Source organism: Nerophis lumbriciformis, linkage group LG20 (genome assembly GCF_033978685.3).
Source record: "Nerophis lumbriciformis linkage group LG20, RoL_Nlum_v2.1, whole genome shotgun sequence".
Classification (NCBI taxonomy): Eukaryota; Metazoa; Chordata; class Actinopteri; order Syngnathiformes; family Syngnathidae; genus Nerophis; species Nerophis lumbriciformis.
The window spans coordinates 25,370,443-25,398,075 of NC_084567.2; the positions used below are offsets into that span (position 1 = coordinate 25,370,443).

The window sequence follows — 27,633 nt, forward strand, 5'->3', positions numbered from 1 at the left end:
GAATATTCCGCTCCTGTCAAGACTTGGACTACGGTGACGCAAATTACTGCGTGGATTGTTTTCCCGCGGTGCAAATCGACTGGACCGGACAAGGCTTGCAGGTAAAGACATGATTTAATTTCTACAATAAAAAGTGTAAACAAAAGGCGCGCACAAGGCGGAGACACAAACTTGGCTAAGGAAACAAAAAAAACGTCAACGCATAAACTGAACTATGGATTTAAACAAAAACACTTACGGTGACGTGAGCAGAGCAGCATGAACTATGAACAAGCATGGAAAGTCAATAACCACGGCATGAAGTGAGCAAACAGCATAAATCCTTTTGGTCAATTTCCTTTACTTATGTCCTCTTTATATTTAATGTATTTTTGTATGTCTCATGACACATTGTCTGTATGTAATATTGGCTGTATTTCTCATAGTGTTTGTGTGCCATGTTGTTCCAGACCACAGCAAACATTACCCAGCTTGCAAAGAGTGTAATAAATCCATTAGAAGAAGACAGCCTGCCGTTTCCTTAAACCTGGACACACACATCTATACCTTTGGCCATTCTTAGCCAGTAATTTCCAGGAGTTATCTCACCCTCTGAGAAGCCTCCAGTTCCGTCAACGAAGATATGTGTTAGCCTGCGACACAAAGTAATTTTGATAGTAGGCTATTATAGCTAATTTAGACATTTACATCATGTGTTGCCTTCATTATAACACTTTTATAGGACTTTAATTTTTTTGCGGCTCCAGACACATTAGTTTTTTGTATTTTTGGTCCAATATGGCTTTCAACATTTTGGGTTGCCAACACCTGATTTAGGGCATAGATGTTCTTGGTAATATCACTATTGTTTTTTACTTACTGCGTTTCATTGAAAAAGATTTCAATAAAGTTTTGAACAAAAAATACTTTCATTATTGTCCATTATAGATAGAAGACAGTAGAAAGACTATCAAGTGATGATCTATTATTTGCCTTTTTTTTTGGGAAAGAAAACACTACACATGTTCTAATGTGATAGGATTTATTTTCAATTCCGTTCCGTTTTTCCCTTCATGAATTTCAAGAGTACAGAATGAAAAATACCAACATTAAACATTAGTTTAAATAATAAATCCAATGCAAATCAACATGGTTTCTGAAATTAAAAGATTGTGACAGTTTGTGCAAAAATGACTTTCCCCAAGTAGCCAAATTAGTAAAAATAATTCCCTGTAATCAGTGAGAAAAACCTCGATAAAGATCATAAAATACAACTATGAAGCCACACATGCAACACATTGATTTTATGGAAATACATTAACTGTTGAAATACACTTCCCTTAAAGCTGATATTCCCTATGTCGTGAGACAAAAAGTTAAAACATAAAATACCAAGTCCGAGTCCCTAAGTCTAGTCTGGGCAAGAATTATCACACGTCTTAAGTTACCACCAAGCAACATTTTATCACCAGAATCTTGCTGGCTGCTAGGCAGAAACACAGCAGGAGATAACAGAATTAAGTCATTGGATTCCTGGTGGATGATGTCATTTATTTTATAGGCGGCTGTAAACAACATCAATGGTATGATAGCACACCATGAATTATAGTATTTTTTTGTTGTCCACCATCGATCAGAAATCTCAAGACTCTACATGAAAAACTGAGCCACCAGGTTGGCCAAACCCAACAGGATCAGACAACTGTGGAAAACAGCAGACGGCCAGCGAAGGGTGCCCTGTCGTCTCTGGGAGATCATGTGGACCAGTGAGGGGAAGACAAACACCAGAGCCAAGCCGCACGTTGCTCCAGAAAACCTGTAAGGGGCCGAGAGGGTTAGCATAAGAACACAGACACCAAAAGGAGTCCATGCTGAAAGGTTTTTAAAAAGGTAAAACTAGATACATAAATCCAAACATACCGAATAATGGATCCAATATTGGGATAAAACCTTGCCATCAGGACACCAGCTCCAACAATTAATATGTTCAGGGCGAGGACGTGGAAGAAACTGAACACAAATACAATTTGTTGTCATCGGACAGTGTGTGACAAAACTGCAGAATAGGACCCAGCTGGGTGATATGGATGAAAAAGTAAATCTCGATATATTTTTACTTAAACTCCATATTCGATATATGTCAATATATTTTTCAGTGAAAGTATACATATAAAGATATTCATTTTTGAGCGATATTCAGTGAAATTGCAGTGAATGACAACTGTACTGTAAACCGTCAGTGGCACTTTTATTAACCCAGTTAGTCAAGATGGGTATTAACAGCACAGAAAATAAACTGTTTAAAGGCCTACTGAAACCCACTACTACCGACCACGCAGTCTGATAGTTTATACATCAATGATGAAATCTTAACATTGCAACACATGCCAATACGGCCTGGTTAGCTTACTAAAGTGCAATTTTAAATTTTGCACGAAATATCCTGCTGAAAACGTCTCGGTATGATGACAGCAAAGAAGAAAGCTGACCAACCTTGAGATCTCCGAATTCGGGAGATGGGGGGGGGGCGGGGTTTGGTGGTAGCGGGGGGTGTATATTGTAGCGTCCCGGAAGAGTTAGTGCTGCAAGGGGTTCTGGGTATTTGTTCTGTTGTGTTTATGTTGTGTTACGGTGCGGATGTTCTCCCGAAATGTGTTTGTCATTTTTGTTTGGTGTGGGTTCACAGTGTGGCGCATATTTGTAACAGTGTTTAAGTTGTTTATACGGCCACCCTCAGTGTGACCTGTATGGCTGTTGATCAAGTATGCATGCATTCACTTATGTGTGTGTAAAAGCCGCATATATTATGTGATTGGGTCGGCACGCTGTTTGTATGGAGGAAAAGCGGACGTGACGACAGGTTGTAGAGGACGCTAAAGGCAGTGCCTTTAAGGCACGCCCCCAATAATGTTCCCCGGGTGGAAATCGGGAGAAAGTCGGGAGAATGGTTGCCCCGGGAGATTTTCGGGAGGGGCACTGATATTCGGGAGTCTCCCGGGAATATCGGGAGGTTGAAACCGATACCGATAATTTCCGATATTACATTTTAAAGCATTTATCGGCCATCTCTAGTACCAAATAATGTTTTGTTTGAGGCTTGAGTACGCCTTTCACACAACTAATTCCAAATTAATTGATAAACTTTTTTATGTTTATTGTTCTTCAAATTAATTTCTGGATATTCTGTTCAGCTAATTGGAACCACGACCAAATGTGCAACTTTCAATTTAGAATGAGGAAACATTACCTGGGGTAATGATTGCCAAAGATCTGGCCCATCATCTGAACTCGCACCAAGTAGCCCAGCAAGGGATAGACTGTGATCATTTGGAACAACAGGAATGTCCGAGCCACAAAAACCATCACATCATCGCTGGGGAAATTATCCAAGAAGTTCTTTGAACAAACGACAGCCATAGAATGTTTCAGTCATAATAAAAATGGTTTACGTGTGTGTACGTGTGTGTGTGTGTGTGTGTGTGTGTGTGTGTGTGTGGTTCTACCGGTTCAAGGCAGTCTTTGGTTAGGGGAGGCGCAGGAAAGGCAGTGAAGATCAACACTCCCACATAAAGATAGGTCAGCCCTACCAGGAGATAAGCCACAGACAGGTCCCGAACCTGAAAGTACCATAACTCAGAGTTGTAAATTGTGTATTCAGAGGTAAGCTAAGTATTAGAGGGGAAAAGGGTTGCAATCATCACTGACAATGATTCATAAATTAAATACCGTATTTTCCGGACAATAAGCTGGCCGGTATATAAGCCGCACCCAGTAAATTTAAGAAAATGTTTTGGGGTTTTTTCATATTTAGCTGCAACTGACTATAAGATGCAGATATATACTGGTACGCTGTGAAATGAAATATTTACATATAACTATTTTGTAAATGTTTAATTACATACTTTCCAAAATGTTGCATAAAACACGGCAGTAAAACAGCTAATTAAACAAAACAGAAAAGTAATTGATGTCTTCATTCATCCTTTCATATGAATAAAATGTTCTCCTTTTTAGTAAGGTTCAAGATGTTTATCAGGATTATTCTTCTTTGTACTTTGTAAACACTTTTGAGTTTGAACAGTTTTGTAAAGTGGATCATTTTAGAACATTGTGTTTGAGTTCTTTGCTTAATCCATTCCATAATTTAGCCGTTAGCAAAGAAACATCGTAATTTAGCCGCACCTTTGTGTTACAAAGGTTCAAAGCATGGGAAAAAAGTAGCGGCTTATAGTCCGGGAAAATACGGTAATTACCATGTTGAGTTTAATACATCTTTATGCTCTTTCAAGCTGAGCACAAACATGGGTGACATGAGCTCACATTGTTCTCTTGGTGCTTGTTGCTCTTCATTAGTGTGATGACACAGTTGTGAATGAAGAACGCCAGCGTGAGGACCCCCGTGAACTGAGGGAAGAGCAGCCGGAACTCTGTAGGAAAACAGTCACACAGACATGATTCCCTACTAGGGTTGTACAGTACACCGGTACTAATAACGGACCGCGGTGCTAATGAATTAAAAACAGTACTCTACTGCCTGCAACACACACACACAGAGTACTTACAAGCAGAAACAGTGTGTAGACAGAAAGACAAAATGGATGCATTTTGGCTTAAAAACTAATGTTAACACTGAAGTGCCACTCTGCAAGAGGTGCTTTAAACATGGCTAGATAGCTAGCGACTAACATCATTTTTTTACAAGTATCCTCCCCGCACGATGAGGAATAGCTAAACATGATTCACTACACACCGCAGGAGTAAACAATAGCTAACCGCTAGGAGCACGCTAGCGCTCCTGAATGTAAACAAATACCATGGGTGGATCTACACAGACATGGACTGTAACGGTACCAAGTACAAGACCCGCATATAGTCAATACTACCGGTACAGTGATTTCATTGACATTTTTTATTATCAGAAAAGCTTGTAATTTGTTATTGTTTATAAACTCAGGAAATACATCCCTTGATACAGAAGAACTTTAATTATAACCAATGTATGACCCTGTAACTACTTGGTATTCATTTGAAATTTGTAGTATCACCCAAAACTTTGAAACGGACCCTTCGAAAAACATACTAATAATGAAAAAAGTACTGTACACCTAAAAGGAAAAATTGACAACATATTATGAAACGTTACAAAGTTTGAAAAATGTTCACCACAAACTCAGATACACAGATCCAATACTGGTATTTAATGTCATTTTTTTTCTGGATTTGTTTTTCTTTTTTACAATAATATACCATAAACATTTTTTAATTTTCATATCTTTTAGCAGGGGAACACATACTTGTTTTATCCACTGCTGTACTAAATATTATTTGATTGATTATACTGCCAAATCAAGTGGAAAACATACACAACACTTGAGTTTTCTGAGTAACTTCAGACTAGTCTTGACTTTCGAATACACACTCAAGTGTTGTCAAAATGATTACTTAAAATCAAAACAAAAGCTTCAAAGCAAAAAAATAGCCCCTATACCATCACTTATCAGCAATGAGGATAAGTCAGCACTATTGCCCTCTCGTTTATGATTTATCAAATAGGGTTCTTTCTTTAACAAAAGAAGACCGGTTGGCAGTGTTGAGAAGAAAATTGTTCCGATAAATTTTTACTTTGACATGAGGTGTTTTGAGTTAGATCTACTATAAAAAGTAAAGCACTGTTGATGTGAGGTTGGACAACCTCTACAATGTTTTCTTAAATTACCGTAATAGGAAAATACTTAAAACAAAATTGACAGCATGGGATAAGAAAGAGATTTGTTTTATGTTTACCTGGAACATAATACTTGGTTGTGTCAAACCAGTGGAACTCTAGATGAAAGCCAAGGCGGGCAGCTTTGATGGTGACCAGAACAATCAGGTAGATGACTGATATGGTGCCTGGACAATGAGAGACAAAACATTAATGCATGCTTGAAAAGAATGATTAACTTTGGGGGGGTAACCAGCCTTATATTTTAAAGCAATTGTTCAGTGATTAATTTTCCTAATTTACTAAGATATTGTGTGGGATGCACAAAAATATGTAACAATAAAAATATATAATTGTTATTACCTATATAGACCAAAAAAAATGGCAGATAACAAATACTAAGCCAGGAACTACTCTAAAACAGGACATTTAGCTCTGCAACAACTCATGGAAAAATAAGAGCTTTTATAAGAAATATATAACACTCATCAATTGTAAATACTGACTCACCCAAGAACGTGAACCTTGCAAAGAAGGAGGCTGATCGGAAACAAAGTAGCGGCAGCAGTAAAACGATGAGATAGAGCGGTATGGTACTGGTTTTGCTCCACCAGTGTTCAAAAGAGTGAACATCAGTTGTATCATTTCCACTGCTACAGGGGTAAATACTGCTGATACTCTTGTTCCCTCCAGAGTCAGTGTTTGGGTATGGGCAAATTACTAGGGGGGAATCAAGCAAAGCATTACAAAGCATTCTTCCAAATATTTGGACACATGGGGGTGCTGTAGAGACCAATTTCTTACAGAGCAGAATTTTTCTTGAGTAACAATTAGATATACCGTAATAATAATGATTTCTCCAAACAAAATGGAATTATAGATTCATTATTTATGTGACCACTTCTATTAATATTTATTTATTTACAACAGTACAGAATAATGAAAAAACATATAAGTTAGTACATACTGTAAATGAGCGAGATTATCCATCCATCCATTTTCTACCGCTTATTGCATCGCTCAATTACATCTGTAGATTCGAGTAAGTAATTTACAATATCAGACTAACAAAAACCATAACCCTAGTCACACAATAAGAACAAATACATTACAACAACAAAGTTAGTCAAAGTGATGACATGACTGGGAACTTAAAAAAAAAAAAGATTTAAGGTGCTTTTTATATGTGCAAAAAAAGTGGGGCATTTGCCTATGTTGTGAGGCTGTTCTAAAGTAACATTCTTACATTAAATGTTTGTCCAAAGGTTGTTTTTCTGTGTGGAATGTCAAGGTCTCATCTGAAAGGAGCTCTGGTGCCAACCTGTCCTTAGTTTTTTGTATGTAGAATGTGCAGGTGGGGCGAGTCAGAGAAGAATTTTACTCTTTCAAATGTTCTTGTAATCTGTGACTGTTGTCTATCAGATGTTCTTATAGGCGTGGCCAACCAGGTAGACTTGACAGGTCTGCCTGTTTGGCCACGCCTATAAGAACATCTGATAGGCAACAGTCACAGTGGTCAGGTGACCCTTCTGAAGAAGACTGCAGATGACATTCGAAACATGTCAAGTAAAGATTCCATCTAAATATACCGAAAATATTGTCTGATTACAAGAAAATTTGAAAGAGTATATGAATAAGAAGACATAATGAACCTATTTGAGCAACAGAGAAGATATTTGTAAACTTAACAGTTATTATTTTAAATGAATGAAACTTTTTAACTGAGAACAGACTTTTCCAAAATATTGCACTGATGGAATGACAAACGCTTTTGATCCAGGATTCAAAGGGTACCTATTAAGGGTGTAAAAAAAAAAGTTATTTCAATTAATTGCGATTCTTATTTGTAACGATTCTTAATCGATTAAAAAAATATATATAACAATTTATTTTAATTTTTTATTTTATAAATCTGTCCTGTCCAGCCACTCAGGAAAATCATATTGTTGATGTACTGTAGATGCAGATTTACTTCAGAAAAGAGTAGTATTGGATATGTCTCTTGTTACCGTATTTGTATTTGACTTTATCAAATGTTTGGGTAGAATTTTATTAAACAAAACCAGTCTTCTTTTAAGTTTTATAAAAAATCATTAGAGCTATTTGTCTATTTTATGAAGAAATAATGTAGTTTATCATATAAGTGGAGATTTTGAATCGAATCGTTTGGAATCGAGAATAGATTCTTAATTTAATCATTACCCCCAATAATATAATCGAATCATGGTGCCCAAAGATTCACAGCTCTGTTACCTATGATGATTTTCCTCCTGTTTTCTGACTTATAAATATTGTTACAATGTTGGATACTCGTGGTAAACAATGTCAAAGAGTTGACTCACAAGGTTCATGCATTTGGCTGTGAGCCTGCACAGTTATGGATGCCTCTGAATGCTGTGTTTTGCAAGCCTTTTTGACAGTAGGCCATTTGGGGTGTTAGTAAATTACTTTTAAAACTTAGACTTAGACTTAATTTTATTGTCATTCAAATTTGAACTTTACAGTACAGATAAGAACGAAATGTTGTTGCATTAGCTCGTTGTAGTGCAGGATAAAAGAGCAATAATGTGCAGATATAAATAAATAGATTAGTGTACAAATAGATGTATTGCACTTTTGCACATGCATCCTGGTTTATGGGTGTATGTTATATTGTCTTTATATTCCAGCGAGTTAATCCGTTTTTGGGGGGAATTGAGGGGATTATTATGATGCGTTCAAGCGTTGTTAAAAAGGTAAAAAGGTTATTAATTACAGTTACTTGTGGCTTGTTACTTTGTCCTCAAAGTATGGCTTGGCTAACACAAAGATATTTAACTTAAACTTGTTTAAGATACCCTGGGTCCTCCCGTCTTCTTCTACGGTGTTTTAACTGCAAGCCTAAGTCTAGTAAAACTGCTTCCCAGTTTTATAGTTTTTTTAGGAACGTCAAAGAAACAGGTGTTTTTATATACCGGATTTATGGAGACAATGCTGTATAATCACTAGGGCGGATGCAAGGATGCATGATTGTATCGCTTCTTGTGGGCGAAAATGACGTCACAACGCACTGCGCCAAAATGGAACAAGCTCTTAATTGGGCAACTTGCAATACTTGCAAAGTGGATATTTCATCAAATGGAGGAAATACTAACGATATGCATAAAAGTTTGTACACACGGCCTGTGAAAACTTTGAATGAATATTGCGTTTTCGATCAGCTTTGAGTCGGTAGTACAGATCGACCGAGCAGCAGTGGCGACCGTTGCGCATCCTTTGCTATTAATACTGCAGGTATCCACCTAACTAACGCTTCTTATAATGTTAACGTCACTTGCTTCGTTGTAAAACCTGCTATTACTAACTGTAAACATTAAATTAATGTGTTTTATGCATTATATGACAAGGGTCTGATTGGCTCAGAGGCTGGCAGGCCCCAAACCCTGTGAGGGTGTGTTCTCCACAGCTGAAGACACCATAAGTACAGCAAGATCGCATAAACTTTTTGAAAAAGGAGTTTTGCTATATTCTTCTTATTTTTTATTTTCATAGTTGATGGTTGCACAGTTCCACTGGGCTTGACCTGCTTGTATTTGTCTCTGGATATCATTTTACTTTTAATTGCTGAGCTTGTATATCCTTTTAAAAATATTCATTTTTATTTCTATTACATATATATTAAACATATTACTGTAAATTCTTGAGTAATTGCTACATAATACACTGTGTTTTATTTTGTTTATTTATTCAGAAGTAAAATATAATTCGCCTTATTTGGCATTTATTATTATTACATTTTTGTCTCTGTTATTTGCAACATAACTCAAAAGGTTAGGGCAAACATACTCATGTATCTGTATTGTTTGCATGTTTGTGTGAAACTTTGCAGCCTTGAAAAAGAGGTTTTTAATCACAAAGGGATTGTTTTCTGGTTAAATAAAAAAAATTACCTAGATGGCCAAGGAATAGTTAAATCAGAGCATTTAGAGACTGATTATGACCAGAGGGTCAACATTGTTTTCAAAATGGCCATGCAGTAGGGCTTGGTGGTATATAGAGCCCCTACAATATATCCATATATTTTCTGACAAAATATACGATGAGACAACACCAGTAAAAATTGGCATTTTGTTTAACATACCAAATTTGGTTCTCCTGTAAAGCTGTTTGTTGTGTGTCTGTCTCTTTCCTCTCCTTTCGCTCCTCTACATACAACCCCAAGAAAGATTCAATTATGTGGAGGTGCTTTGGATTTAAAAGATCAGATGAGCCGAACAATGCAATTTGTAGTGAATGTTGCAAAAGGCCAGGCTGACCTTACGCTTCTGTAATGGCCTTCCCAAAGCGCTGACCTCAACCCTATTACAGATCTTCCAAGGAGTGTCTCTGGCATCAAACTGATCAATTTAAATAAATTCTAGAAATCCAGCCAAAAAAAAATAGTTAAATATCAAAATTATATCAGACAGTTACAAAAAGAATCTGGCCAAGGTGAAACTAGCTGAGAGACATTAAACAAAATACTTCATTTACTGTATATATTCGAGCCTGTAACACATTGCGTAAATGAGAGAAAATCCAAAGTGTGCATCCGATTTTTTTTTATGGTTTAGGTTTTGTGTGTGCTGTGTAGATGCATGTTGTATAGTCATTCCACCATGGGAAGAAAATAGAATCAAAAACTCATTACGGATCTACAATCAATATGTCCATAAAGACTAGCAACCCATCAGAAAATTAAAGCCGGTAAAATGGATGGCTTCTGTTTGACTTACCTCTATCTGTGCCATTGGTTCCAAACTCGGGATATGACATGTTAACATGATGAGCATAGTCTGTAAACAGAATAGGAAATACACTCGTAAAATGAAATCATTTGATCAAATCATAACTTCAATAAATGTACAATCTACAAGTAAAACAACATAATGTATTTATGAAGACTAAATAAATACAGTTATCAAATAGTCTGCAACATAATTTGTGTGTTATTATCTCAAATATTTTTCTAGTTTGACAAAAGCATTGTGTCTTACTGTAAATAAACTGTCCGGTGTTGTACAGGAAGTTGGACATGAGGACCCAATAAACCACCATGGCTCCAATAAGAGACACCATTGAGAAGACCAAACTAGACCACTGGCCAAACTTTCCAAAGTAGTATCTACAAACATCAGGAAACTCCCAGTCGGATGTGTCCAAATAAGCTGCATGGGAAAATGGAAAGTTAGAAAGAGGAAAATAAGTACATGATCCCCAACCTGATGTTTACCGCTTTACAAGAAATATGAAGTCCAGAATAGTGAGAACAATTATTAGCGTCCGACTTGGTAATCAAATATTGTAAAATAAATGTAATCCAATTGTTTATAGTTTTTAAGTGCCCAAAGACAAACAAAGACAACATCTGCATAAGGCCAAACTAACATTTTTAAAACTAACTTTCTGAATTGAAACCTCGAAATGCGGTGGCCAAAATTATTAGCCGTCTGATAATTATTAGTCAATAATATAGACTTTCTGATTCAAAACTAAAAATAATGTAGTCTGACAGTTTCTAATTAAGAGGCTATTTGCAACTTGCTCATATTGGTTTGTCAGGGACAATGCAGCGCACATTATTACACGTTTATCACAGTCAATGCCATGATATATGTACATATGTTTGTAGCCAATCGGCTAATTTGCAACTAACCCTGGACAGGACAAAAATATATAATAAAAAAGAGTGTGTATTTATTGAATTTTATGGTTCTGACTCGGTGGCTACATGTTTGCTTTTTTTCAGTCAGTGTTTAAGCTTTCTATTGAATGTTTTCCATTCTGCAGGAGAACGACCCGAAGCACACAGCTAAGATATCAAAGGAATGGCTTTAGAACAACTCTGTAAATGTCCTTGAGTGGCCCAAACATACCCCACTTTACACCCATTGAACATCCCTGAAGAGATCTGAAAATGGCTGCATACCGACACTTCCCATTTAACCTGATGGAGCTTGAGAGGTGCTGCACAGAGGATAGGACAAAACCTCCCAAAGATAGTTGGGGTATGGTATATATGGTGTTGTTTTGTTCAGTATTTAGATTTTCCTTTGTTTACATCATGACATTGATTCTTTGTTTTTTTATCAGCACATTTCCTGTCCTTGCTTTTAAATTGATACTAGTTTAATAGTCATTATTTTTGTGAAAGCCTAACAAGCAGCACAGTTACGGTACAAATACACATTTCTGAATTAATTTAAAAGCCATTGGCTATATTAGAGCCACTGAATATATTTCATAATCCGATTAGTCAACTAATATTTAAGATGTTGATGACTAGTTAACTATCAAAATAGTTGTTAGTGGCAGTCTAGTAATTATCAAAACAAAACCTTGTCGTCAGCAGACCATACAATTTATGTTTCAACCCTATGTTAGCCTCTACCAAAACAACAAGCCCAATTGAGGGTTACGTAATGATGTCATTACCGCTTGCAGAAATCGTTAAGAGAATCGTTTGGAAAAAATGGCAAGCAATTTCAAGGAATTTGATCTGGTTCTGAACAAGAACCGGTTTTCAATTACAATCCCTACTTCACAGGTTGCTCGTACATTTTATTCATTGTAAAATATTTTTTAAATCCCTCAATAGCTTGGCCCGACCCTATCTCTCTAAGCTGCTGCACTTTCACACACCTTCCCACTCAGTTCAGCTGATCAGCTGCTCTTCAATATTTCAAAGACTAAGGCTCTGTGTATAAAGCCAGATAACTCCTTAAACTTAAATAACTATTTAGCCTAAACCCTGTTTCAGGCAAACTAACTCAGCGTTTAAGGTTCCCGTCCTTCTATATTTTTTTTACACGGGTAAGTGTGCCGTCTATTTCTTGAATCTCCGACTCTAGAAAGAGGTTCCGCAGCCTCCGTAGCAGAACCTCCAGGTTCTGTAACAGCTTCTTCCCTCAGGCCGTAAGACTCTTGAACACATCATAATAATCCCCTCAATTCCCCCCAAAAATGGATTAACTCGCTGGAATATAAAAGACAATATAACATACATCCATAAACGTGGATGCATATGCAAAAGTGCAATATATTTATCTGTACGGTAATGTATTTATTTATATCTGCACCTTATTGATTTTTTTATCCTGCACTACCATGAGCTAATGCAACAACATTTCGTTCTTATCTGTACTGTAAAGTTCAAATTTGAATGACAATAAAAAGGAAGTCTAAGTCTAAGTCTAAGTCTTAGCTCTGTATGGACTCATTGATCATTTATAAACGGAGTTCAGAGAGGAAGTGACGTCAGAAAGAAAGCGCCACAGCCAGGTTTATACCAACCGGTTTCCACTCGGAGGTAACCACTCGAAAGATAGAGGCGAATCATCACTCAGACATGCCCGTGTTTCTCCTTCTTCTACATGTACAGGAGATTGTAGAAATCACACATGTATACCTTAAGAGAAGGAAAAGCGCGATTGCAGCTATTTTGGATGCAACACATCTCAGACGGTAACATAGCATTGTTGAGCGACAGTTATGGATAATGCCTGGAAGAACGGCAGCCTGGTGGGATATGTTTGTCAATGGCAAGAGAACTTTGGAATGTCCAGGTCAGCTGTGATTCTACTTAGCGGAAAACTTTGTCCATTTGTCGGAGGGGAAACAACGAGAATGCGGGCTCCCGTGGATGTGATAAAAAAAAAAAAGGTAGCGTGTCCTTTGTATTACCTGGCCGACAAGGGACGACTACGGAAAACAGCAAATGCATTTGGACTGGCAAAGCAGACTATCAGTTATTGTCTGCTATATATGTCGAGCGATTACTCAACGTCTAATTTTGTACTCCATATCTACTGTGAAGCCATGAAGGAGCCGCTAAACTAACGGTCAGTGGTTGTGGCCGTCAAGTACGACCGCCAATTTCAGCCTCCAAGCACAGGCAGAATTGCAAGAATGGACAATGAAGGTTAAGGCAAAAGAGTGAGGGAGTGTCCTGACCAGATATCTAATTGCCTAGATTGATTGTTGTAAAACGTTCTTTATCACATTGTTTACTTTTACACGTCCATTGAAGATTTGTTTCATTGATGATGGCTCAGGTGTGATTCAATTCAATAGGGCTAGTCTAACAGCTGCAAATGGTGAGGCAAGCAAGGTGTACTGTTAAAAGAAATGTAGCAATAGTCTACATTGAAATACTTCACATACCAGACTGCCAAGTAAGGATACGCTTCCAGGTCAGAGGTGACTATGATGTAATATATGTGCGTCTGCCATTTTCCGCGCATGCTTACTAGGTCGCGTTGCGCCTGCGGACGGAGAGGGGAGGGGGTCTTAAACCAAAGCTTAAACGATGGCGTTGTGTGTGTGGACAGGGATAAGGTTTGGTGGGTTATACCCTGTATAACCTCAGCCGTCTTAGTGCAGAGGCACCCTTGTTGGTGCCCCAAAACATTTAATGGTTTGCCTTTAAACACTAGATGGGCCTCTTCAATGTTGGTTTTTAATTCTCTTCTTTGAATTCACCTCTTTTCTTTGGCTGTTGGCACTTCTTAAGTTGTTCATTTTATTCTTATTTATATAGTATTTTATTTAGTTTTAGTTAGGCTTGATTCTATTTAATTTATTTTGGTGTTGCCTTTGGTTAGTTTGTGCCTTTTATTTATCATGCATTTTATTCATTATTTGTGAACAGCACAGGGGTCATTTTTAAACTGCCTGATTGAGTGATGTTAGATATTCCATAAATTTGATAACTGCACTTTTTGGGGGGAATTTTGTCAATCATTCACATCCACAGGCACACAACTGTTTATCTTTTCATATGCACTCTAACTCGTAAATAAACCCTGGAAAACGTCAGCTAACAATTGAGGTAATGGGATTTGCTCTTTTCAGCCTATAAAGGGCTCTAAAAAACATCCAAAAACCTCAATCCACATTTTATATACATGCTGTAAGTATATATGTACGGTAATGTACTCACAGGCACATTCCTAATAACATGTAATATTTATGTATTTAGGTCATTTTAAGCATATAGATGTGCATTAAGTTCACAGATGCATTACACAAAGTTTGCGATTTTTTTCAACAGCAACTACTACTACTACTACTACTACTAATCATGTAAGCCAATAACGACTACTTTGGAACAAATGATACTGACTGACGGAAATACAAACTATGAACACTGCACAACAACATGAAGTTGAATGTCAAAGTTGACCAACTTCTCGGTTTATGGCCACAACCTTTTGCTGTACAAATGTGAGGCTTGATTTATGTTTTAGCCCAAACTTTCACTAACCCAGAGCTCACCAGCTCAGTATGTCAATAGCTGCATAAACTAGTTACCTCTCTGTGATCATGGCACCACTAAAAAGTAGTTCCTCTGTGTTAGCACTTATAACAAAAATATTGCTAATGCTTGGTTAATATGCAGGTTACGACAAGTAAATGGCGTATTGTTTGGATGTTTTGTTAACAGGCTTTATGGGCGCAATAGATTATTCCCATTAGTTTCATTGTTAGCCACCTCATACTTGCTGGGTGCATGTAAAAAAAAAAAAAGAGACGTGTGTTTCCATAGAGATTGTGAATGATGGGCACAATTTTTAAAAGTGCAGCTTTCCTCTAAAAATACCCCCCCGCTCCCAAAAAACAAAAAAACTAAACAAAATGTGAGGCACTGTAAATGGTCAACAAAACAATGAAACGGAATTAAGCAAAAGACCGACAAAGTTGTGGGACTTACGGATTGCCTTTGGTGATTTTAACACAATGTAACAACAGTAGAGCATAAGCAAACCAGTGAAGATAAGAATGAGGATCCCCAAGGTGAAACCAGCCTACAGGGTAAATAACAGTAGTTAGACACTGCAATTACCAAGCATCAACATCAAATTCTACACATGTGAATTAAAGAAGTAAAGTTGTGAATTCAAGAAGTATCCACTGTGAAACCTAATTGTATTAAACAAAGTGTATTGTCATATCTTATGACAGATGTTTGTCATTTTTTATGCTTAAAAATGTCACATATACTTGTCACCTGCTTTATACCCCAAGGTATGCTGAGTATGGATGTGCCCATCATTGTGTTCCATATTGCAAATCTGCAAGACAAAATAAAACCAAAATAAACTGAGCCACAGTAATGACAATAGTTGAAAAAGAAACTGATTTGATTGATTTAGAAAAATATGCTTACATGGTGATGATACTGGGGTTTTTAGACAATTGGTCACTACCAGTCACCTTAAAAGCTGACCCCAGAGGGCTGTAGATATAAATCTCCTCTGCCCGGGGGATAACATGGTTAGGTGGACTCTGGAGGTAGAGGCAAACAACTTAATTAAGTTTGCATTTTTAGTAGAAACACATTTAACTACACACAAACAATGCAATGTATAAAAAAGCATGTAAGAAGTTTTCATAGTATTTTTGTAGAATATATGATTGTATTTGAAAATAGTCAATAAAATCTATATTGGCACTTACTTACCTAAATGTCATCTCATAATAACATACTGAAAATGCAAACCATCTTTCCAAAAGAAACTTAAATAGGTAAGGAGCCTTGTCATAATACAAATTCCTATAGCGGATTACAACAGGCAACTTATAATAAAATGTATGATGTCATTAAAAATTTAATAATTAACTTTTTATAAATTCTTCTCATGGCCCATCATACAAAATAATATTCTGCCGCAAAAAATATTATACATGTGAAATCAGGTTGCGATATGCCCAGAATAGGTAAATACTATACTAAATGTATGTCACCTCTCTGGTATTAAATATTTGTTTGAGATAACTCTATAGTTTTAATGGGTGACTAAAAACAGGCTTTTCTACTGTATCATGGGCACCACATCTTTAGCTACGTGCAGAGCGACCGCTTCAGTGATTGTTTTCCACTGTGCTACTTTCTCATCATACATAGTAGTACCTTGTTTAAAGGATTCGACCACAGTAAGCTGATTTTACTGGGAGTTTGCTGTTGGTTGTTATGGTCTTGTTCTCCGTGTAATGAGTTGCATTTCCTACATTTGGCTTAACGTTTCAATATCAGAAGCTGGAATAAGTTTATTGTGCTACTGTCTTTTGTAAACAAACTAAACCACTGATATCACTATAAGAGGCGGACATCTTAGGCCACCTCACAATTCGATTACGATTCAGAAGCAACGTTTCAATTAAATATCGATTATCGATGCAGCTTTATGTACAGTATATTGATGCAGTTTTATATGTGTTTTCCTTTCAATAAATAAGCAAGTTTTAAAAACAGTACATTTTTAAAAAGACATTTCCATTACATTTATTAAATTAATAAAAATGTGTGCAAAACTGGAACACAATAAAGGAGCTGGTCGGATCTCTCGGTGAGGTGGCTCGCTGCAGTCAGCCAAATTGTAAAACTGTCTGCATTACTTTATTCACAATAAATAAATAGATTATTGATGTTTACTAATCGATTTTATAATCGCCCACCTCAAATCACTATTTTCTTTGGAACAAACGTCTTGCTCTCATTGCGTTAGCACGAGCCATGTTTTGTTAAGCGTGTGAATCTCTGCCAGGAAGTAGGTGAAGGTTGGAAGTTACAGAAACTCCTGCAGGCAAAAAAATGCCTGCAATTTCTGCAACAAAAATTTTTAATTTGTCAATAAACCGCCCAGGCCTAACTGCAAGTAAATTGTCGACCTGTGGGAAACACTATGTTTTACATAACAAAATGAATAATTTTGATTTCAATATTGATAAAGATAATCTTATTACCTCAACCATAATAGTGCAGTTCTAACTAATGCAATACTTTTGGTGATTAATTAATTGCATTATTGAATGCATTACATTTGACAGCCCCACTTCTTACACCACTTACCAGCAGCCTGTCAGAAGAGCCAGTTAGTTTGCTGTAGTAATGCACTCTACTGTTGAGGATAGCAGCCTCAGCTGACACCCGCTCTGACTTATCATCATCTACAATATTTTTGGGCTCCACATGGAAAGGCCTAAAAAACAGACAGTAATTACTGGTAATTTCAGTATAGGCAATAAGGCATTAGACACGAAAAACAAAACATAGTTGAAAGGTGGAGCAAGAAATAACAAAAAACTTAAAATTTGATGCAAATTTCAGGAATTTGTCTTCAGGGCCTTTTGACATTTTTCTCAGGGATCTATGCATATTTCAATTACGTAATTCAGCCAGCCGACCTACTGTAGTTGGCAGAAATCTGAATACAGTTTTAGACAATTTATTTAAATTATTAAATATCCACCTGGTTGAGTCTTTCTATGTTTTAGCTTTGCTCTGTTGCTTATGACTAAACAGCTCTTGAAATTGCAGATGAAAATAGAATTTCTTAATTTTGAATATACTGAAGATAAATATCTTTAAAAGATGGACCCTTGACCCTTTTTTGTGGCTCAGTGGGAGAAGATGCTTGGAATACTAGAGCAAGAAAGCTAGTCAACCAGTGTGAAATACCTAACTGAATTAAAAGTTCTCACAAACTGCTACAGCAGTTGTAATTGACACATAAATGTTAGTAATTGCTCGTCAAATCAATTCCTGGAAAGTGGACACGAGGAAAACAGTATGTTTATTATCTAGCAGGCACATTAGGAAATGACAGACATGCATGGCCACCTTGGGTCCAATCTTCGTTCAAGCCTAATACGGACTGTTTTTCAAGAATTATTCAACAATTTTTGCTTCAGAAATCATTGAAATAATGTAAATAATGAGTTAGACTTACGGTAATTTGACAACAGCATTGCGCTTTTGCAGACTACAGCATCTTTGTTAAATGAAAAAAATATATATTTTTTGGAAAATATCCGGCAGGGCCGATTAAAATGTTCAATATTTAATAATATAGCTTGTGGACTGTATTTTGCCAAGTGCTGCATAAGATAGATTCAGCTTTAGTATAGGTTTACTTCCCAATCTTCCCAATTATACATCAAAAGCAGTTGTGGTCATATTGTAGGGTTACGGGATGTGAATCTTAAACAACTCACAATTCAATTCAATTCCGATTCTTGGGGTGACGATTCGATTCAGAATTGATTTTCAATTCAAACCAATTCTTACAATAGATTGTATGGCATATACACTAAAATGAAACTTTTTAAAACAGGTTACAGAAGCCCGTTTTGACTGCTGAGGCCTGGAGATAGCCTGATTTGTAGATAGTCTGGACTCATGAACATTTTAAATGCATCAAAATTATAAAAAAAAATAAAAATCATGACTCTAATCTGAATTAATAAAAGGTTACAGTGCATCTGGAAAGTATTCACAGCGCTTCACTTTTTCCACATTTTGTTATGTTACAGCCTTATTCCAAAATGGAATAAATTATTTTTTCTCCTCAAAATTATACAGACAATACCCAATAATGACAAAGTGAAAAGTCTTTTTTTTCAAATGAGCAAATTTGTAGGAACAAAATAACATTAAAAAAAAATCCCATGTGCATAAGTACCGGTATTCACAGCCTTTGCTCAATACTTTGATGATGCACCTTTGGCAGCAACGACAGCCTCGAGTCTTTTTGAATACGATGCCACAAGCTTGGCACACCTATCTTTGGGCAGTTTCGCCCATTCCTCTTTGCAGCACCTCTCAAGTGCTGTCCAGATTGGATGGGAAGTGTTGATTTTCATCTAAGATGTCTTTGTACATTGCTGCATTCATCTTAGTCTAGTCAGGGAGGTGACCAAGAACCCGATGGTCACTCTGTCCGAGCTACAGCATTCCTCTGTGGAGAAGAGTACTTTCTAGAAGAACAACCATATTTTGCAGCAATCCACCAATCGGGCCTGTATGGTAGATTGGCCAGGCGGAAGCCATTTCTTCATAAAAGTTTGCTAAGATTAATCACATTTTGATTTTGATTATGGCTTCTTATGATCATGAAAATATAATAATCGGGAAAAAATTATTGATGGGCCGCGCAACGTCCATGCCAATTCTGGAGCTTGTGACGGTAAAACGGATGAGGAGTCAATTAGGCCCTTTTCCACCAAACGTTTTTGGTTCCTGAATCTATAGGTTCCTGTAGAAGTGTGTGGTTTGTGTTTCCACCGCATTTCAAAGTTCAGGGTAGTTTATATAAATCAGGCTTGTGAAGTATGGAGGAGTGGTTTACTGTATGATACCATGTAAATAAACAGACAATATTAGGTCACAATTCTTTAACTAAAAAGTAAGTAATTGAAATACAAAGCAATCATATACAAGAATCAATAATCACTGAACTCAACAAAAACAGTAAGGCATATGATTTCCACATTCACGTAACCGCATTCACGTCCCATTATTGGCCAATAAAACGGAATCTGCTGTTAAACGCAGAATGTCAGGGAAATTGACTTAAATGTGGGTCAATTATAAGGAGAAGAAACATTTGTTTGGGAAAATAACGTGTTCAGGACCGCTGATTCATCCCCGAAACACGCTCTCAACTGAACAATTTTGAGACTGCCACTTTGAAACAGTGACTAACCTACAAAGTTAAAGCTATCAAGAAAAATCCATACACCCACAACACTTCTCATTTGCTTGTGATGTTGTGAACGACATCATCCATGTAACATTATTGTACAAACAGCAGTCGCAATTTCAGAGGCTCGCTCTTTTTTTTTTTTACAGCCTCAAGTCGCCTCTACTCGTCTAGTTGAGAACAACAGCACAGCACACTTCCACCTTTCACAATAATAGCGCGGTGCGCCACATCTGGTGTGACTGCGTTAACAAAATAGAGGTTTCAAATAAGTACTTTACACAAGCATAGTGTACTTAAATCACTTATTGATACATTTACACAATTCTTATGCTTTGAGCTTAAATACTGGTCAAAATTGTCCAAAAAATGTATTGCACCAATAAATGTGAGGATTTTTGCATTATTCTGTAATCAACAAACCTTTTATAAAATTTTATTTGACACAAAAAGCACAGTCAATGGTGGTAAAATAAGTGTAAATGTTAAAAAAAGGAATTAAAAACAAAACAAAAAGAATTTAATTTTGTTTTTTATATTACCGGTACTATTGTTATTTAAATGTATTGTTATTTACTTGTTGTGGTTTATTCATTACTAAATTATATTTGTTTTCTTAAAAACTATATTTCAAGTTGAGTTTTGGTGGTACGATAAAAACTCATGTTTTAAAATTAATGAATAATCGTATTACTAATTGTGATTACAATATCAATCAAAATGAGCCGGATTATTATTTTTTCTGTAATCGTCCAGCCCTACATTCTAGTTTTAATTTCTGTGCCTTCTAAAACCACAGAATGTTTAGACACTTTATCCCCAGTCACCATTAAATTACGGCTCAAAGACGTGTGTCGTCAATCTACCTATTCATATGTATGGCTGATTTACTAATTGACTTGTTCATTTCCTTTTCTTAGCTAATTACTTCCTGTTGTAATGCGGTTCCAGTTAGACTTAGAAGTGTACCAAGCATTATTTTGTTGCTTCATTATTTTACATTCAAGCTAGCATAGCTTGTCTTCCCCCCTTCCTTCCGCGTGTGTGCGCACTAAACCGTCTGCATTACTTTGTATAACAAATATAAATATAAGATATTTGGACATTCGTCCAGCGATTCAGAGTTGTCCACGTTCCAATCGTGATACATCAGAGAATCTATCATTTTTTCACCTCTAGATTCTACACAGGGTTTATTAAATTTATTTTCAACAGTGTCTGAGGAAAAAAACAATGACATAAGTCTTCAAGATATATACTTAATGTACATTTTCTAAAGTTATTTACATTTTTTTAAACTGGTTTAAGTTGCAGTCTAAAATAAAACCAATGTCTTACATAGGGATTATAAATGATAAACAGCACATCTTTTTCCCATTTTTGCGTATATCCAATATGACTGATCTGCTGACTAAGGGCACGGTGCAAAGAAATTCCCCCCCGTGACGTACGTAAATTACCAAAGCGGCATATTCAAAATAGCCGTTTGAAATAGTGGCATTTTGTGAAAGTTTAGAAGATATTTTCACATACTTTGCGGATTGGAAATATAATTAGATATGGTTTCACAGATAAAAATAAACATAATTTAGCATATAAATAACATTTAATTTACCATCATACTGGTACTGAAAAACATGGACTGTACCTTATCCACTATTTTACTACATGTCATGACTTAAACTGTAAATGTTTAACTCATTGTCACGGCTCACCATCTTAGTCGTGGCTACAGCCATGCACCGAGGTTAAAACTTTCTGAATCATTTCAACAAAAGTATACCATTTAAGATTACCTGACAGTGACAGCCTCAATGTTTGACGAGTGTGCCTTTACCAAGAATATAAAACATTCATATTTGATTCCACAAAATGTGATGACAGCATTTTTACATGGTGTGCATCTTATTAGTGCTCTAGTAAGTACACACAAGTTATGCCATCTATTGAAGATGAACAATATGTGTGCACTTGTAGCAGACCAGAAATATTATTAGAGTGTGCAGAGCTTGAAATAACAGGGTATTGATGGGTGACTGTGGCATTTCGATTTAACCCACCTTTTAGCCCTGTTGTCCAGTGAGTCTGTTGAGCCTCTGTGCGAGAAGCTCTCTCCAGTTTGCTCTGAGCTGAGCAGATGCTTGTAATCATCCTCCATGATATCTCAAACACTCAGTTGGGCCCTGCCAATTCTCATCACCTGACTGGAACAAACAAGTCATGAAGTTGCCACCTGACTGCAAGGAATGATTATGTATGTCTGGATTGCAGCATTAATGTGTCAATGCATTGTTTTAGCACGCAAATTAGTTACCGATAGCTACTGTTTTTTTTGGTCCGGTCACTATCGTGCACGTCGGTACCTGTGCCATTAAGGAACAGAGTTTTGGTGCCCATCCGTAATCACTAGTGGGGTTTTCATCCATTTCACTGTCCTCAACACAGAAGTTCCTCCATCGTACTTTTCACTTTTCTCTCTGCTGCTTACTCACATGTTGTTGAGATCCCAATCTTTTAACGATTAATCAGGCAGCCCGAGCACCTACACACCACCACTCTAACGTGTACTCTATTGCAGCGGCCGTGCGGAAACTATATTCGCGTATTTTAAGTTCCGGGCATTCCATGATGTCTAGATTTGATACATTTTATATTAGTTACACTTAGGCCTGGGCCAATAACAAATTTTGCTGGATGATAGATTGTCCCACAAATTATTGCTGATGAACAATATTATTGTCAGCATTATTTTGTGACCAAATTAAGCAATAATGTAATCATAATATATAATAAAAATGCAAGTAACTATTTAAAAGGGATATAAACTTTTGATTATTATGGAATTGTTTACCATTGTACTGTAATTGGAAAGTAAATAACTATTAGTTATCCTAAATAAATAAACTAACAAAAAAATAAAATGGACTTTCATCTCTATAAGCACAAAATTTACTTAAATAAATATTTTACATCTATTAGTGCATTTTTCTCAGTTGGAAAAACTAGGTCAGGCGTTGTTTTTTTTGTTGCCATACGGCATTCTCGCTTGTTTGTCTGTGTTGATAGGCCAAAATATTCCCACAACGGGACATTTGTCTTTATAATCATATTGTTCCTCTTAATTTGTGCTACTTTATGGAATTTCTCACTAACAGATGAAAATGGTGGTTAACATTTTAACACATCGTCATTATCCCCAACAAGGCAATTTGTTTATTTTTTTGTCACAAACATCAGAACTGTAAATTCCGTATTTTTATACATTTGCGATACAGTTGAGAAACTATTTAAAATATGTGTCAAAGGTCATGCTATATATTTTGCTTTGTGTCAGTTTGTATAACGGGCTGTTTGCGACATTTACGCTAACTTTCCAATGTATTTTACACAGTATATACCAGGGGTGTCAAACTCAAATACAGAGTGGGCCAAAATTTAAAACTGAACAAAGCCGCGGGCCAAGGTTGAACAAATTAACCTTTTAATAGGGACCCAAACAAGTTTTGCATTGAGTATTGAACAAGCAAGGCTTATATAACTTTATAGTGACATGCAAAATCGAGTTTCAAATAATAATAATAATAATTAAAAAATATCAATAGCATATCAAATACAATTTAAATAAAAATGTAATGCCTCTTTTCTATTTGCAGTCTTCTGAGGTAAATATCAAAATAAACTTTTTCCACAGGCTAATAAATTTGAAAATAAAATAATGAATGAACCAACCGTTCAGGACTTTAAACTGCTCAGTTTACAACACACTGATCTATTCTGATGTGCCCAAGCCAGATACCTGCCATCTTTTCTTGGATGCTAGTTCATTAATGTCGGGGCTCAGGCTTTGAGCTGAGGCAACCTTCATTATCGAACGAAGGTTTTCATCAGTCATTATATCTCGTAGCACACAGTCTTGGGGGCGTGCCTTTAAGGTCCTCTACGAGCTGTTGTCACGTCCGCTTTTCATCCATTCTAACAACGTGCTGGCCCAGTCACAAAATATGTGCGGCTCCTGCACGTACACACGTGAATGCAACGCATACTTGATCCACAGCGATACAGGTTACACTGAGAGTGCCCGTATAAATAACTAACTCTGTTAGAAATATATGCCACACTGTGAATCCACACCAAACAAGAATGACAAACACATTTTGGGAGAACATCCGCATTGTAACACAACATAAACACAACAGAACAACTACCCAGAACCCTTTGCAGCACTAACTCTTCCGGGACGCTACAAAATAAACCCCAGCTACCACCAACCCCCCCCAAGTTTCTTACAAGTATCATCCTGCAGGACGAGGAATAGCTAAACATGCTTCACTACACACCGTAGCTCACCGGCGTCACAATGTAAACAAACGCCATTGGTGGATCTACACCTGACATCCACTGTGATGATACCAAGTATAGTAGCATATCTAGTTGATACTACTATAATTACGTCGATATTTTTTGGCATCACAACACCTTTTTTCGTTTAAAAAAAATTTGTATTATGTTTATAAACTTAGGAAATACGTCCCTCGACACATGGGGACTTTGAATATGACCAATGTATGATCCTGTAACGACTTGGTATCGGATTGATACCCAAATTTGTGGTATTATCCAAAACATCAAACAACCGAAGAATCAATTATTATTACATTTTAACAGAAGTGTAGATAGAACATGTTAAAAAAGAAAGTTAGCAGATATAAAAAGTAAATGAACAAGTAGATATAAATCATTTTCTACCACTTGTCCTTAATAATTTCGACAAAATAATAGAATGATAAATGACACAATATGTTACTGCATACGTCAGCAACCAAATCAGGAGCCTTAGTTTGCTTACTTACTAATAAAAGACAAGGTGTCTTGTATGTTCACTATTTTATTTAAGGACAAACTTGCAATGAGAAACATATGATTAATGTACCGTAAGATGTTTTGTTAAAATAAAGCCAATAATAAAAATGTTTGTGGTCCCCTTTATTTAGAAAAAGTACCGAAAAGTATCAAAATAATTTTGGTACCGGGACAACACTAACACCAACTTAGTTACTGTGAAAAATATAGACCGTTTTAACATAAATTGATTGATTGATTGATTGATTGAGAAGTTTATTGACATCTTAAAGAATTTAATCCATGTAATGCTTTAAAAAGGCAAATGGATGGCACAAAAAGCCAAAAGGCTTGTTTCCATTGTGGTCCATTAAATATTCATCACATTTGATACATTAAATAATAAAAGATATATAACCTGTAACATGTATATAAAAAATTACATTAAAAAAATTGATAAATGATGTACATTTACACAGTATACATGTCAGGTGATTTGAAAAACAATGCTTTAAAAGTAGCAGGTTAAAAACAATATACAAAATGGTGACATTAATCGAGATGGGAAGATTATGAAAAAAGTAATTGTGATTTTTTTTAAAACAACATTTTGCCTTATCGACCAGCCGTCTATGTTATTGAAATTACTATAATCAATTAATTAGTAAAAAATAAAAAAAATAAAAAAAAGAGATACACACTTATGCCATATTTGCATAAGTGATATATACTTGTATATACCGTATTTTTCGGACTATAAGTCACAGTTTTTTTCATAGTTTGGCCGGGCTCCAGTGCGACTTATATATGTTTTTTTCCTTTTTTATTATGCATTTTCGGCAGGTGCGACTTATACTCCGGTGCGACTTATACTCCGAAAAATACGGTACTTGTTCTTATGCTATCTGAATTCACTATGTTCTCTGCTCGCTGTACATATCCTCCCAAGTCAGACCTACACTGTTTCAATGCCTATTTCTCTGATGATGCAATTGTTGATGACTGAAGTGCTGTTATCAACCAAACCCTCCTCATCCCACCCCCCGGATTGTAAATAATGTAAATAATTCAATGTATATACTCTGATGATTAACTGTGTGATGACTGTATTATGATGATAGTATATAGTTGTACCATAAATTGATTAAATGGACCCCGACTTAACTTATTCGGGTGTTACCATTTAGTGGTCAATTGTACGGAATATGTACTTCACTGTGCAATCTACTAATACAAGTTTCAATCAATCAATCAATGCTCTTAAACATCCACCGAGCCAACGCAGCAGTCAAATCAGCCATCTCGTGACAATACACAACTACGTGTATGTATTTATGTATACATAAGGCAACAACACAAATGTCCAAAACAGTAAATTTGATCAAATGTAAATATGTTTTTTTTTTAGTGTGTGTTAAAACCTCAAATCGTCAATCAAGTTCGAAGCACAGTCACCACAGGGTGAGGGTTTTTTTGTTACACGCAAACAAAAGCACACAACTTAAAATGTTAATTTGTAGATAGAAAACAACCTTACCGACGTTTTAGGGTGAAAGTGTTGCCGTTGTCTTCAGTTCATCTCAGGCTCGCTGTGTCAGCGGTATTTCACCAAGATCTGTCGGGTAGGAATGCACACATGGATATTGATAGTTTCACTGAAATGCACAAAACACCTTGCATTTTGAAAAAAAGCGGGCCTTTACTAACTACGATATTACCATACACCGGCGGACGTACTGTTCAGAAGCCAGAACATGTTTCCTCATCCGTGTTGTTGACTATGTCCAATTTAAGTGTCTGCAGCCGACGATTGAGGAAGGACCCGACAGAAGCCACAACAAGTCAGGAGGCTCCTCCTCCAGCCGGTCCCGCCGAGTATATAACCTATAGTATATTAGTGTAAAACATGTATTTATATGTATGTAATGCACCTCTCTCACGGCATCTTGATTTGTTTACAGCTCTTCCGTGGGGGCTGGCACGTGACTTGCAATTCTCTTCCAAAACACTAAGGGCGGTGTCTCCCGAAGAAGTAACCGCCATTGACTAGCTATTAACTTCCTGGGAGTAGTAGTAAACAATGGCGTCTGAAGCGACACACACTTTAGAGTTTGAGCTGGAACTAATACTTTTGAAACAACGGTCACTTTTTAAGTACACAACTGTCCTCTCGCGTCTGTCGCTACCCGACCTGTACTGGAAAACCTGATCAAACCACGCATGCGCAAAGACGACGTCACTTCCTTTCCAGAATTGTTTTATATATATATATATATATATATACCTTTATTTATAAAGTTTCCATTTACAAACATTCGAAAACGTGAAATAATAACAAGGATAATTAAAAGAAGTACAAAAACAACACAATACAGCGCCATGGGGTTGTTAATTCAATAAATTAATTATAGTAGAACATAATACATATATACACACACACACTGAGCACTGTATAACGGATAAACCACAGAAACCTCGACTATATATATACATATATATATATATATATATATATATATATATATATATATATATATATAAATATCCCCATCCATTTTCTACCGCTTGTCCCTGTTGGGGTCGCGGGGGTGCTGGAGCCTATCTCAGCTG

The 27,633-nt window shown here is 36.4% G+C and overlaps 2 protein-coding genes across 4 annotated transcripts in view; both read right to left on the reverse strand.

Moving 5' to 3' along the window:
• Positions 1 to 1,004: 1,004 nt before the first annotated feature.
• On the reverse strand, positions 1,005 to 27,203 carry slc38a9 (solute carrier family 38 member 9). Of its 3 annotated transcripts, none has more exons than XM_061980669.2 (16): positions 26,761 to 27,203; positions 26,561 to 26,638; positions 22,245 to 22,388; positions 17,553 to 17,682; positions 15,870 to 15,988; positions 15,711 to 15,774; positions 15,414 to 15,507; positions 10,699 to 10,869; positions 10,438 to 10,497; positions 6,194 to 6,403; positions 5,764 to 5,871; positions 4,300 to 4,406; positions 3,483 to 3,596; positions 3,227 to 3,375; positions 1,900 to 1,989; positions 1,005 to 1,795 (listed from the first exon to the last, which is right to left on the reverse strand). In XM_061980669.2, exons 3-16 carry the CDS (start codon positions 22,340 to 22,342, stop codon positions 1,630 to 1,632), a joined length of 1,680 nt encoding a protein of 559 aa, XP_061836653.2. In that variant the 5' UTR covers positions 22,343 to 22,388; positions 26,561 to 26,638; positions 26,761 to 27,203; the 3' UTR covers positions 1,005 to 1,629. The 3 variants fall into 3 exon arrangements, with proteins under 3 accessions (XP_061836653.2, XP_061836654.2, XP_061836652.2); XM_061980670.2 differs by having other exon boundaries at positions 26,731 to 27,203; XM_061980668.2 differs by having other exon boundaries at positions 26,742 to 27,202.
• Positions 22,337 to 27,633, reverse strand: part of purg (purine-rich element binding protein G) — a 38,621-nt gene continuing 33,324 nt past the window's right edge. The window contains exons 2-3 of the transcript XR_009817434.2: positions 26,561 to 26,638; positions 22,337 to 22,388 (exon numbers count right to left, since the gene is read on the reverse strand). The gene's annotated coding sequence lies outside the window, so the exon portion shown is untranslated. The remainder of the gene's footprint in view (positions 22,389 to 26,560; positions 26,639 to 27,633) is intronic.

Coding starts and splice junctions, on each gene's coding strand:
- slc38a9 (XM_061980669.2), bottom strand. CDS start 22,342: ATGGAGGATGATTACAAGCATCTGCTCAGCTCAGAGCAAACTGGAGAG. Junction 5,872..6,193: donor TGCAAGGTTCACGTTCTTGG/GTGAGTCAGTAT, acceptor CTCATTGTCCAG/GCACCATATCAGTCATCTAC. Junction 3,376..3,482: donor CCAAAGACTGCCTTGAACCG/GTAGAACCACAC, acceptor GTTTGTTCAAAG/AACTTCTTGGATAATTTCCC.